Source organism: Scyliorhinus canicula, chromosome 15 (genome assembly GCF_902713615.1).
Source record: "Scyliorhinus canicula chromosome 15, sScyCan1.1, whole genome shotgun sequence".
Taxonomy (NCBI): domain Eukaryota; kingdom Metazoa; phylum Chordata; class Chondrichthyes; order Carcharhiniformes; family Scyliorhinidae; genus Scyliorhinus; species Scyliorhinus canicula.
This window is the reverse complement of record NC_052160.1, coordinates 88,807,738-88,821,209: the sequence shown is the minus strand read 5'-3', so window position 1 is coordinate 88,821,209 and position 13,472 is coordinate 88,807,738. Positions and strand designations below refer to the sequence as shown.

General features: G+C 45.4%; 1 protein-coding gene across 1 annotated transcript in view; it reads left to right on the top strand.

Moving 5' to 3' along the window:
• The window catches only part of LOC119978167 (DENN domain-containing protein 2C-like), a 62,737-nt gene that overhangs the window by 1,338 nt on the left and 47,927 nt on the right, over positions 1-13,472 (top strand). The window contains exons 2-4 of the mRNA XM_038819601.1: positions 1,793-1,902; positions 4,815-5,006; positions 7,823-7,919. Coding sequence (XP_038675529.1) covers positions 1,793-1,902; positions 4,815-5,006; positions 7,823-7,919 — 399 coding nt within the window. The remainder of the gene's footprint in view (positions 1-1,792; positions 1,903-4,814; positions 5,007-7,822; positions 7,920-13,472) is intronic.

Here is a 13,472-nt window from a genome sequence, read left to right as displayed (position 1 = left end):
AGCACATCTCCCCAAAGGTCGCCCTTTTGGATTCCTTTAAATCCGTTCTTCACCCTGCTCATTGTGCTGAGGTGGTCCCGGTTGGTCACACTTATCGAGGAGGCGGTGGCATAGTGGCATTGCCATTGGGCTAATACTTATCGAGGAGGCGGTGGCATAGTGGCATCGCCATTGGACTAATACTTAGAGACCCAGGTTTTCTGGTCCAGAGTTCGGATCTCACCACAGCAGATGGTGACATTTGAATTATATAAAACTCTGGAATTAAAAGTCTAATGATAAACATGAAACCATTGCCGATTGTTGTAAAAACTCATCTGGTTCGCTAATATCATTTTAGGGAAGGAAATCTGCCGTCCTTACCCAGTCTGGCATTCATGTGACTCCAGACCCAAATTGATTCTTGTCTGCCCCCCACTGAAACTGTCTCGCAAGCCACTCAGTTCAAGGGCAATTGGGGATGGGTAACAAATGCTGCCCCTGCCTGTGGCCCCCACGTCCCACAATGAATTAAAAAGATTCTACAACTGGCCTCATTCTCTTCCTTGACCTCCTCAGCTATGTCCTGGTGACCCTCCCATCCTCCACATGCGTGTGTGCCCCTCCATGCTAAAAAGACTGTATAATTGGCTCAAAGGTGAGTCTCTCTGTTATATAGATTGTCAGCACTCCAGGCCGGCCTCCGCTCATGCACGCAGGACCATGCGAGTGAGGCCTCAGTAGGCTGCTTGTACGGGATCCTAGACGGCAAATCTAGGAGTGAGAATGCACACAATCAGCAAAGGCTTTGTGGGGACTGAGCACATGATCAATTTGAGATTCAGCCTCCTGTTGCACAGAGCATCCTTTGTCCACAGGTTGACAAATGCTCCATCTATCTCCCTGTTGGAGTCAGGCCAGTGGTTTCCTGAAATGTGGGGGTGATCCTTCATACATCCAGTTACAAGTTGCCCAGTGTGTGACGTCAAATTCCTGGAATGTACAGGGTGAGGAGATCAGTAGCCGGTGCTCTTTCCAGCTGGAATGCTGCTTGCTGGTCAGTGATGGAAAACTGTGAGAAATTGATCCCCCTCACATTCTAGACGCCTGTAACCAGGTCTGACTCTCTCAGCCGGTGGGAGTAACTCTCCATCCTGAGGGCTGCATGCTTCAACATTGCTCATCCCATGGTGACTGGTGCCCCCTGTTGGAAAGGAGGATTGGGTGCACGGTGCCCAGTTGCAAAAGGAGAGGATCAGCCATGATCATGTTGAATGGTGAGCAGGCTCGAAGTGGGCCGAATGGCCTCCTCCTGTTCTCTATGTTTCTATTAGAGGGTGTGACATGGATACAGTCAGGTGAGAGCTGGGCCCTGTTTGGAGAAGATTGCAGAGCTAGGTGGCACATTGATGATGATAAAGCCCTTGTGCTGTTCGTAGTCTTGGAAGTCCATGGTTTAGAATTTAGATACCACTGCAGTGCTCAATCTGGCCCACAGTGAGTGACGTATCGGCTGCTGTTGCTGAATTATATAATTGTTGCAAAACAGAAATGGCTGATCCAGCCTCTCCACACAAGCCTCCTCCCAAACCTACTTCATCTCAAATCAACATATCCTTCATGAGCTGATCCCACTTCCCCCTTGAATGGAAGCTGACTGGAAATGGTTCCAGTTTGGCAGGGAACCGTGGTATAAGGACTCTGCTACACCAGCTTTAGGGAGGATTCATTTGATCTCTGGCATGTCGGACCAAAAAAAAAGGAATTGGCAGGACAACCTGATCAGCTGCTTCCTTCTCCACCTTGGCTTCAGGTCCTTCCAAGGAAAATCCCTATGAGGATGTCACGTTCACCCCGTCGTTCCTGTCGAGAGGGAAGAGAGTCTGGGGATCGCCATCCACTCGGCCCAGGCGGCCTCCCAAGGTAAGAATCCCACATTATTCTGTGTGTCACTCAGTCTGCAAACCAAGGTGTGTGTGGGGGGGGGGACCCTGGAGCTGAGCAAATATTTCAAATAAGGTCATAACTCGGGTGCCTTTAGAGCTGCTCCTTTTTCAAAATTGGACAGAAAGAACTTGCATTTATGTTGGATCTTTCATGATCTCCGCATGTCCCACAGTGCTGTCCAACTAATGAAGAACTTTTTGAAGTGTGTTCACTGTTGTAATGTCACCAATTCATGCACAGCAAGCTTCCACAAACATCAATGTGATAACGATGATCTGTTTTTTAATGACATTGGTCAATGGGTAAGTATTGGCCAGGACACTGGGGAGAGCCCCCTGCTCCTCTTTTTGAAATAGTGATTTTTTTACATCCACCTGAGGGGGCAGGTCTGAAAGGCAGCGTCTCTGATAGTGCAGCACTCCCTCCGTAGACTGCAGGAGCTTGAACCTACATTATACACACACATCTCTTGAAATTGAGAGTGGGGGGTCATGAATTTTATTCTCTCCATCGCCCCACACCTCTGACTCCCCTCCTCCCCTTGCCAGGAATAAAAACACCAGCTACTCCATGCAACACTGTCGAGGCGCAAGTTTATTCTACCCGACTGGATCTGGACAATGGGATACAAGACTGTCAGAAGCAATGTTCAGTTCCAGTTGAGCTGTTTGCACAGAAGATTGCACATACCTGTCAGTGGGAGATGACAGAGGTGTTCCTCCAACCCAAGGCAATCCTCCTCCTCCTCCTCCTTGATCAATGCTGCATCCCAGAAACAAAATGCACACTTACACATGTCCGCACTCACACTGACACAGACTCTGTTTTGGTGTGTCCAAATTTTCTATAAATAATCCACAGCAAACTCTAGATAGGATGAACTCGGAGGGTTATTCCTTCAGGAGCAGTGCTCCGAAAGCTCGTGTTTGAAACAAACCTGTTGGACTTTAACCTGGTGTTGTAAGACTTCTTAACTGTGCTCACCCCAGTCCAACGGCGGCATCTCCACATCACTTTACGTGGGAGGGGAGATCACCACACAGTCCCCTGTGCATTCGTAAAGCAAAGAGAGATGGAGAAAGAAAGATCTACAGAGAAAATACCACTGAAAAAAGAATTATTATTTCACACACATCTAGAATCCAAGTCCAACAGTGTATTCTTTCAGAGGTCAGCAGGTTGAAAACCAATGCTAAGTAATTCACACTTCCAGTGGAGATGACTTCCATGATGAGATAGGCACACAGATGAGTCAGTCTTGTCGGCAGTGGTAAAGTGGTTCCAGTAGAAACAGTGTAGGTGAGGTCAGGCAGTCCAACCTGGGCACAGCCCCTTTTCTGTGTTGGTGCTAAATGGTAAAATGGCAGATTGTGCTTTGCCGCTCACACAGCACTAGTACAGCTTCAAACCAGCTTCTTTCCAATCTGGCTTTGACAAAGTGTATGTATCCCTTTGTCTGGGTCCCTGACATTGTTAATGTTCTCACCATTAAGTCTTAAAGGGACATTGCGAGAATGCTTGGCCTAGCATTCGGCTCCAGGCCTGGCTTGTGAAATGTCGATGGCTTTTGATTAGTTCCCTTTAAATTTGGTCTCTGCAACCCACATGGTTATTAAGGTCACTTTGGAGGTAACGAATGGTCAGCTTCTGCTAAACTGCCACATTAGCTGGTATTGCTCGAGGGTGACTGACAGACATAACTTCAGACATTTTAAAAGGGCCTTGTCCATTTTATTTTAAATGTTAGAAATTAGCCATTAGGATATCTGTATACTTTATAAAAATATACACAGTAGGCCCTTAGCCCCCTGACAGTCACTGCCCATGGACTGGCATCGTTACTGATTCTGGAGCTGCCTCTCGGTTGATGTGTCTCGCTCACCCTCCTGAGAATGTAGCAGTTCTGACTCCGGGAATATTTGCTCAGGAATTAAGAGCAAGGTGTGTTAATCAGAGGGTTTGTATGAGAGATGGGATGTTTTGGGTGTAATTTTCAGCCTCTTCTACCCCTCTCCCCTTAGACTAAAGCACAGTCTCTTAAAAACCAAAAGGTGAGTAGAAACATGTTTGGAGTGTATCATTCCACTGCAGTAAGTCAGCCCTGTGCCTTTGGAAAATAAATATAATGGGAACAAGACTAGGCCATGGGGTCGCTGAAGTCTTCTCCATCGTTCAATGTGATGGGAGCTGAACTTCCACCTCTGCTTTCCCACATTGTTCCTGTATCCCTTGATGCCTCTAGTACTTATCTCTGATATATATGCCCAATCAATGAATGCTTGCAGCACCCTGGACTCAAGAATTCCAAAGATTTAGAAGCCTTTGAGTGAAGGAATTTCCCCTCTCCTCAGTCCCAGAAGGCTGACCCCCAATACTGAGACCAGAATCCCCCAGTTTAGGCTCCCCAGCCGGGAGAAGCAGTCCCTCCGCACCCAACAATGAGTCAACTCAAAAAGCAACAATAACTGGTTCCGAGGTTCACTTCTCCCATCATCCTGTTTTATAAGTGCCCTGAGATCCTGTTTCATCTGCGCCCCGAGATGTTTTGCCATGTTAGTTGTGCTGACTAAATGCAATTTGGTTGTTGGTTTCTGCTGCTGTGCTCTGCCTGGCACCAGAAAGCACAATGTTGAGCATGGGGCCAACTGTGAGCTTTCTCTGGTTGAACTGCCGGTGGCAGTCACTGGGTGAGATGCTGGCAAATCGCTGGAGGCAGCAGGTTTGATGGTGGCGGGGTGGAAATTGTAGGATATTTCGAGCATAAAGTTCAGCAAAAGAATAAAGCGCCGCGTAGCCAATGATATTTCCCATCCATTTGAGGGGGAGAGTGGGGAAATGCCATCGATGATACACCACTAATACGTTGGCATTTGTTCCACCACTTGCAGCTTCCACCCAAACCCCTCAACCTCTTGGTACAAGCTCAGGAAAGTAAAACTTGTAAAGCTTCGGAGCCGAGGAAGATCAATAAGAACAACACAGCCTCCCCGCTTCGCTCCAACCCACCTACACTTCCTGCCAACCCTGAGGATCCTGTCGGTGCAGACGTCTTTGTCAGGAAACAAAAGCGGATCCCAGCAGTAAGTTGAAGATGATATATCCATGTATCTAAGCTTACCAATGACAGAAAAATTGCCCGCATTGCATGATGTATTGAAGGAAGCATGACAGTAAAGCCTGGGGCAAATGTACTTCAATGTAGGCAAATGGGGGCTTTGAGCTTGAAAGGGATAGTATAGGGTACATTCTAAACGGGGAAAAGATGGAATCAGTGCAGGCCCAAAGTGACTAGCTATGTGGATGATTAAAATACCATGGACAGCTACAGAGAAAAGCTTGTGTCTTTTCAAATGCACTTAAAATACAAGAATCTTCAGGGCTACAGACCAAGGACTGGAAGTGTGATTAGGCTGGATAGCTCTGTTTTGACTGACTGACATGGTAGGCTGTAAACATTCCACATTTCTTAAGATTTTCAAAAAATTAAATGGATTGCTGGCCTTTCTATCTCGAGGACTAAAATACATAGAATGGAAAAGTGGCAGCCAGAAGGAGGCCATTCGGCCCATCTTGTCTATGCCAACCCAAGGATACCCAGGTGCCCTTTCTAATCCCACCTACCTGCACCCGGTCCATAGCCCTGTATCTTGCCGCCCTTAAGGTGTAGATCCAGGTACTTTTTAAAAGAGTTTAGGGTCTCTATCTCCACCACTAACGTGAGCAGCGAATTCCTGAGTTCCACTACCCTGTTTTTAAAAAAAAAAGTTCCTCCCCATTTCCCCTCTACACCTTCTGCCACTTGTGTTGAATCTATGCCCCTGCTTCTTGATTTCTCCACCAAAGGAAACCATTTAATCCTGCCCACTCTATCTCTTCCCCCTCATAAATGTTTTCACCTCGATTAAGTCACCCCTCAGCCTTCTTTGTTCCAAGAAAAATAATCCCAACCTATCCAATCTCTCCTCGTAGCTACTTTTGTAGCCCTGACAACGTTCTTGTAAACATGGGTAGAAGTCATGCTGTAGCTAAAGAAAGTCCTAGTTAGACCACTGCCAATGTTACTGAGCACCACACCCTTGAAGGGAGTGCAACGTAGATTTATCAGAATAACACCTGGTCTCTCAGGGTTTAAATATTAAGAGATGTACATACGAGGATTGCATTTCCTCAAATGTGATGGGTGAAGAGATGATTTGATTGACATTTTCTCACTATTAAGAGGTACAGACAGGGTCAATAAACTATTTATTTCTGCTGTTTAGTGGGTCTAGAACTAGGAGGTATAGTGTAAAAAGTAGAGGCAGGTGTGAAATTATGAAACAGTTCTTCACAAATGTTTGGAATTCTGCAAATAGTGATTGATGCTAAATTGTTTTTAATGTGACATCAGAGACAAATGTACATTTTTTTTCCAATTAAGGGGCAATTTAGCTGGGCAATTCACCTACCCTGCACAACTTTAGGTTGTGGAGGTGAGATCCAGGCAAACACTGGGAGAACGTGCAAACTCCACACGGGCAGTGCCCCGGGACCAGGATCGAACCCGGGTTCTTGGCGCCATGAGGCAGCAGTGCAAGCCACCTTGCCGCCCCGAGACAGATATACATTTGATGAACAAAAATCTTAAGCGATCTGGGACAAAAGGTGGGTTATTTGGAGTTGGGTTGAAGATTAGCTGCGATGGCATTGGATGGTGGAACAGGTTGGAACAGCTAAAACGGCCAACTGTCCTAAGGTGATTCAATTATCAGAGGTGTATTACTGGTGGGGATTTACTGGTGGGCAGCTTGGTGGCACAGTGGTTAGCACTACTGCCTCACAGCGCCAGGGACCGGGTTTCCATTCCGGCCTTGCACGTTCTCCTGTGTCTGAGTGGATTTCCTCCGGGTGCTCTGGTTTCCTCCCACAATGTGCAGACTGGGTAGATTGGCCTTGCTACATTGCCCCCAAGTGTTGAGGGTTGTGCAGGTTAGGTTATGGGGTTACAGGGATAGTGTGGGGTGGTTAGGGAGTGGACGTGGGTCGGTGCAGACTCGATGTGTCGAACAGCCTCCTTCTACGCTGCAGGAATTACATGATTCTATGATTTATATCTGTGAGATTATACAATGCAATCTATGTTAATGTGGTGCAATGAAATGTCTCAAGGTGCCTGTGGGAGCATTATAAAACAAAGTGTGACACTGAGCTTCATAAGGAGATATTAGATCAGATGATCAAAAGCTTGGTCAAAAAGGTATGTTTTAAGAATTGTTTTAAAGGAGGAAAGTGAGGTGGAGCATTGTAGTAGCCGAGGCAACTGAAGGCTGAATAGTGGAACAATTATAATTGGGAGTGCTGAAGAGGCTGGAATTTGAGGGGCGCAGATATCCCTGAGGACTGTGGGGTTTGGGGAGATTACAGAGAATAGGGAAGCGGGAGCTCATGGAGAGATTTGAAAACCGTGATGAGAGTTTTAACGTCAAGACGTTGGTTAACCAGGATCCACAGGGAAGACCGGGGAATGAGATTTGCTGCATGTTAAGACACAGGCAGCAGAACTCAAATTTACAGAAGGTGGAATGTGGAAGATCGCCCAGGAGTGCGTTGGAATTATCTGGAGGTAACAAAGTCTTGAATGAGGGTTTTCAGCAGCAGGTGAGCAGAGACTGGCAAAGGTAGGCGATGTTGTAGATGGGTCTGAGGGATGGTATGTAAATGAGGTCAGACGCTCACTTCAGGATTAAGTGTGACACCAAGGTTGCAAATAGACTGTCTTAATCTCAGACAGTTGCCAGGAGGAGGGGTAGACTTGGTAGCTAGAGAACAGTGCATTCATTTAGAAGTTTACAGTGACGTTTGAAACTAACTTTGGCAGTATTTAGAGATACGTTACAGTGCTGCTGTTTTATTCCAGTTGGTTCTGAAGATACAGGCAGTGTACGACATAAAGAGAGGCAAGAAGAAGGTGAAGACTCTGACCTTATCGGGATCAGACTCCACACCTCTAAAAGGTACTGAATTATATTCATAAATTTATTCTCAGCTTGCATTTTACTAATAAACATTGTCAGACTAAGACACAAGGCTGTGAAGTATAAATGTACCACAAGCAAAATGTTAACCAAGTTTGGATACAAAATCTCTCTAGGCTGGCATGTTAAAATTTAGAATGATTTGGTATTTTAAGACACCCAAAATGTTACTGACGGTATCTTCAGTCTGTTGTTAATGTAGCAGGGTGAGGATTTCTCTGTGGAACTGTGGTGTCGGACCCGGGTCACCTTGAACTTGTGCCCCCTTTTAATTGTCATTTCCGCCCTGGAAAAAGCCTCCAACTGTTCACCCTATCTATACCCCGTATAATTTTATAAACTTCTATCAGGTCGCCCCTCAGCCTTCGTCACTCTAGGGAGAACAATCCCAGTTTATTCAACCTCTCCTCACAGCGATATCCTCCACACCAGGCCTTTTCTTTACTCTCTCCAAAGCCTCCACGCCCTTCTGGTAGTACGATTACCAGAATTGTACACAGTATTCCAAATGTGGCCTAACCAACTTTCTATATAACTAACATAATTTTTGAGCTTTTATACTTGACACACAGTCCTATGAAGGCAAGCATGCCACATGCTTTCTTTACCACCATTTCCACCTGTGCTGCCACTTTTAAGGATCTGTGGACCTGGACGCCCAGATCTGTGTCTCTAAGCTCCTGATGGACCTGCCATTTATTTTATAGCTCACACCTGAATTGGATCTACCAAAATGCATCACCTCGCTTTTGTCTGGGTTAAATTCCATCTGCCATTTCTCGGCCCAATTTTGCAGCCTATCTATATCCTGTTGTATCGACAATCTTCATCACTATCTGCAACTCCTGCAATCTTACTATCATCCGCAAACTTGCTAATCAGACCCGCTACGTTTTCTTCCCAATCATTTAGATATATTTATTACAAACAAACAGAGATCCCAGTACTGATCCGTGCGGAACACCACTAGTTACAGACTTCCATTCTGAAAAAACACCGTTCAATTGCTACCCTGTCTTCTATGGCCAAGCCAGTTCTGAATCCATCCAGCCAGCTAGTTCACCCCTGACCCCATGTGATTTAATCGGTTTGCACCAGCCTGCCATGAGGGACCTTATTAAATGTTTTGCTAAAGTCCATTTAGACAGCATCCACAGCCCTTCCATTTTTGTCAATCATTTGTCAATCATTTTTGTCACCTCCTCAAAAAATTCAATTAAAGTAGTGAGACATGAACTGTGTGGAGTTCCTGTTTATTCAGCAGGGTGAGGATTTCTCACCTAACTGTGTGGAGTTCCTGTTTATTTGAGGATTTCTTACTGTGGTCCTGTACTGTGTTACTGTTTATTTAACCGGACACGATTAATGCCAGGAGCAGCATGGTGGTGCAGTGGTTAGCACTGCTGCCTCACGACGCCGAGGTCCCAGGTTCAGTCCCGGCTCTGGGTCACTGTCCTTGTGGAGTTTGCACATTCTCCTCATGTTTGCATGGGTTTCGCCCCCACAACCCTAAGATGTGCAGGGTAGGTGGATTGGCCGCGCTAAAATGCCCCGTAATTGGAAAAAATGAATTGGGTACTCAAAATTTATTTTAAAGAAATATTTTGATTAATGCCAGCAGATTTTCCCCTGGAATTGCTTGGAGCTGGAATCAGTCTGTCATTGGGTGGAGTAGGGTTTTAATAGCAGAGGGGTGTACTGAATTAGAATTGGAAATGAGGTTGAGCGAGTTCTTCTCTGGTTTTTCTCGGGTAATAAATTAGATTTCATGATTGGACAATGGGAGACGTTTGGTGCATGTCTGGCCTTGATTTTCTTTTCAAAGAGGGAAGTGCTGGAAAAGGTTCATCTGCCTAGAGAGATCGGGGTTGTTAAAGCTCAGCTCCACTTCACAACTGGGCCTCATTTAACTAAAAGTTCCAGGAGTCCCACCTGACACCCAGAGAAATTAATTGCCTGGCCTGTGGGCAGCAGGAAGCCCCAGCCGAGGACTTGTAGCAACAGTCGCAGGGTGTCTGCCCTGGAGACGATCAGATACGTGGAGTGGGGATTCTATTTCATAGAATCCCTACAGTGTAAAAGGAGGCCTTTCGGCACATCGAGTCTGTACTGACCCTGTGAAAGAGCATCCTACTTAGTCCCATTCCCCCGCCCTATCCCCGTAACCCCGCCGCGCATTGATCATGGACAGTCCACCTAACCTGCACATCTTTGGACTGTTGGAGGAAACCAGAGCAGGAAACCCAAACGACATTGGGAGAATGTGCAAACTCCACCTAATCACCCAAGGTCGGAATCAAAACTGGGTTCCTGGTGCTGTGAGGCAGTAGTGCTAACCACTGTGCTAGTGTAATCAGCTGATGGTCAGGGATGTGGAAGCTCAGGGACACCTTCTTGGGCCTGTGGGGAAGAGTTCCTGCTCGAACTGTCTCGCAGAACGTTCAAACAAAACCTAGTTTATTATCTTATCTGAAGCTCTCCAAGACACATTTGTGCTTGTGGGGCTGCAGACAACTTGAGACCCCCATCCCGGATGAGGATAATATATTAAAGCCAAACCCACCATCTCAAATTGAGGCCTGCTATTAAAAATCAAGATGTTTAGTACAAAAATCACCAGTTTCTATTTTTTTCCAAACATGACACTAATCAGATTGTTGGTTGTTTTTAAAATCTCATTTGTAGGTTATTTAACCTCTAACCGGTCAGATCTCCATATCACTGCCTCAGAAAATAATTTGTGAAAACCTTTTATCCACCTGTAATCGCCTACATGTTAAAGAAAGAATTGTTCCTCCCACCACAGTCACCTTTGGCTAAAACAGCAGAGGCTGCAATCTAAGGCATGTCTCCAAATTTAATGTGCTAATACATTAAAAAACTTTTCAGTAAGAAACCACTGCAACCTCCGAGTTACACAAAATATGAAAAGTGGCAATTTATTGGGCACGTTATTAAAAAAAATCATGATTTAAGAAGTCTGATACTGATGGGAAAGACCAACGGTGAAAGAGATTGAGGTAGACAAAGATCGATCTTTTTAAGGAGTCTGGCAGACTGGATAGATGTATCACCAAAAAAGATGATCCACACCTCCAGAGCAAGATTAACAGAGAGATCCATGTTTGCCAACACCCGACACCCTCTTAAGGACCTGATACTTCAAACAGAAGGCGAACCCAAAGAGAGAGAGAATTAAATTAATACATGCGTATGAATCATTACTGACATGCACTCCATATCAATTATGTTTAGTCCGCAGTGTAAGAGTCCTTGCTGTTTATTCCTTTATTCCCATATATTTTATTTTATTATTTTTGGCCTACGGATTGATAATCCTGTATCTTTAAGCAGAAGAGTGCTTGCCAGTACAATGTGTTCCTAGGTTTTGTATTTTGGAGAGGAGAAACCAGACTCGTTGGCACCGAGTGAATCTTAGGAACCGGTTTTGGTGGAAGTTGGTTCGATTGATTAACTGGCAACCGGTGGGTTGGTCAGGGACAGTGTTCTGACAGTCAGCAGCTGGTTCCTGTCGGGTGTTTTTTTTTCGTAGTGAACCTGCCTAAAGCCTGTAGACCCTGGAAGGAAGAACAGCTGTGTTTTCACACTCTCGGCCGCCGGTTGCCTGCTGTCTCCGTGAGTCTGCAGTGAAGATCATTACAAGCTGACGGCCTAACCTTGAGAAAGAGGTTAACTGAAAGGCATCCATCTGAATCAAAGATCCTTTATCCTTTTATTAATATTTACTTTACCTCTCAACCACCCTTTTCCGTCTGCGTTTGTCTGTGTGTGTATAGAGAGTGGGGGGAGTGAGAAGTGGGGGTGTTGGGAATCTGATTTTAGTCAGTTACATTTTTCTGTCAGTTTAATAATATTACTGTTAGTAAAAGGTTACTTGTGTTTAAATTTATAAACCTGCTGACGAAAGTGAATTTCACCTCAGCAAAGTCACTGGTCTTGACGTAAAATTAATTTGACCTGTGCTGCAACTCCGGGTCAAGTGGGGCTGGAATTGACCTCTGCAAACTGGGACAGCTCCAGGCTCCATGAGCTTCAATTTAGTTGTAAAAAAGAAGAAACCGCGTTTACGGCTTCGTTTTCCCTTTTGCACAAATTGACCTTGAAGGAGATTCTAGTTAGACTAAAGGAAAATAAGAGAATGAGTCAAATCTGTAACGGTAGAGGATTCACTGCGCAATACGAAAAGACACAACACCCTTCTGAAACATGAAGCAGAGCATCATCACTAGGGTGAGAAAAAAGCATCTGTGCAACACGCTGGCAAGAATTTAATCTTTCGGTTTTTGATTACGTTTGTACTTCGAATCCAGCTGGATCTCGAGGAAGTGCTTGCATTTGGGAGGTGGTTAGAAAGGTTCTGTTCAATTAAGAAGGAAGGGGTCTGCATTTCAGACCCCAGCACCCCTCCCTGATCCTCTTGATTCTCTAAAGGTGAACATTCTGAACAAGCAGAATCGGGTCTTTCACCCAGACAACTGACAGGAGAACATATTTTCCCTAATAAATGATCGAGGCCTGAAGCAGGCACAGAGGTCCAATGCACCAAACTACTTCCCATGTTCCACAGACAGAAGTGTTACCATACCAGTCTATCCTATCCAGTCTCGTGATTCCACACCTGGTCGAATTGCTGAGCTGGTGCCTTGTCACAGGGGAAAGCAGATCCAAACAGTCTTGACTCCCTGAGCAACCGTCAGCAGCAGAAAAATTGCAAGATTTACAATTGAGAGACTTGCCTGAGCAAGCATTACTGCCGTGATCAACTTGAGAACCTATGGCCTACATCTCTGTCATAAATATCACAGCAGCTGGGAACTCAGTGGGTTTAAGCCGGCCTTTAATATTTTCACAGTTAAAACCCCTCCCACATATCCCTCCCCTCTCTCTCTCTCTCTCTCTCTCTCTCTCAAGCACCACCAAACTATAAGGATAGGTTTTGCAGAGGTGCCCAAATGCCAACCAGAAGAAAACCACTCCACAACTTTTATTTAGACAGCATATTTAATGTAGCAAATTATCCCAAGGTGCTTCACACCAATGTAATCAGGCAAAACTGAACGTCAACTCAAAGGAGGAGATATCAGGAGCTGTGCTGACTAACTAGTTTCAGCCAGGGTGGTGGTAAGAGATATAAAATTGACTTTAGTTCCTCGGTGGGGTTGAGAGAAAGAGAATGTGTTGAAGTAGAAGATCAGCTATGATCTCATTGAATGGCAGTGTGGATTTTATTAATGCTCTTTAGGGGAAGAAATCTTTGCAAACAGTGTGCAGGAGTGTTTTTGGTGCATTTTGCTCGGTCACAGAAGGCAAAGAGTAGTAATAAAAGGGTGTTTTTACGAATGGAAGGGTGTGACTAGTGGCATTCCACAGGGATCTGTGCTTGGGCCTCAGTTTGTAGTACATAAACAATTTGAGGACAGCATGGTGGCCTAGTGGTTAGCACAACTGCCTCACGGCGCTGAGGTCCCAGGTTCAATCCCGGCTCTGGGTCACTGTCCATGTGGAGTTTGC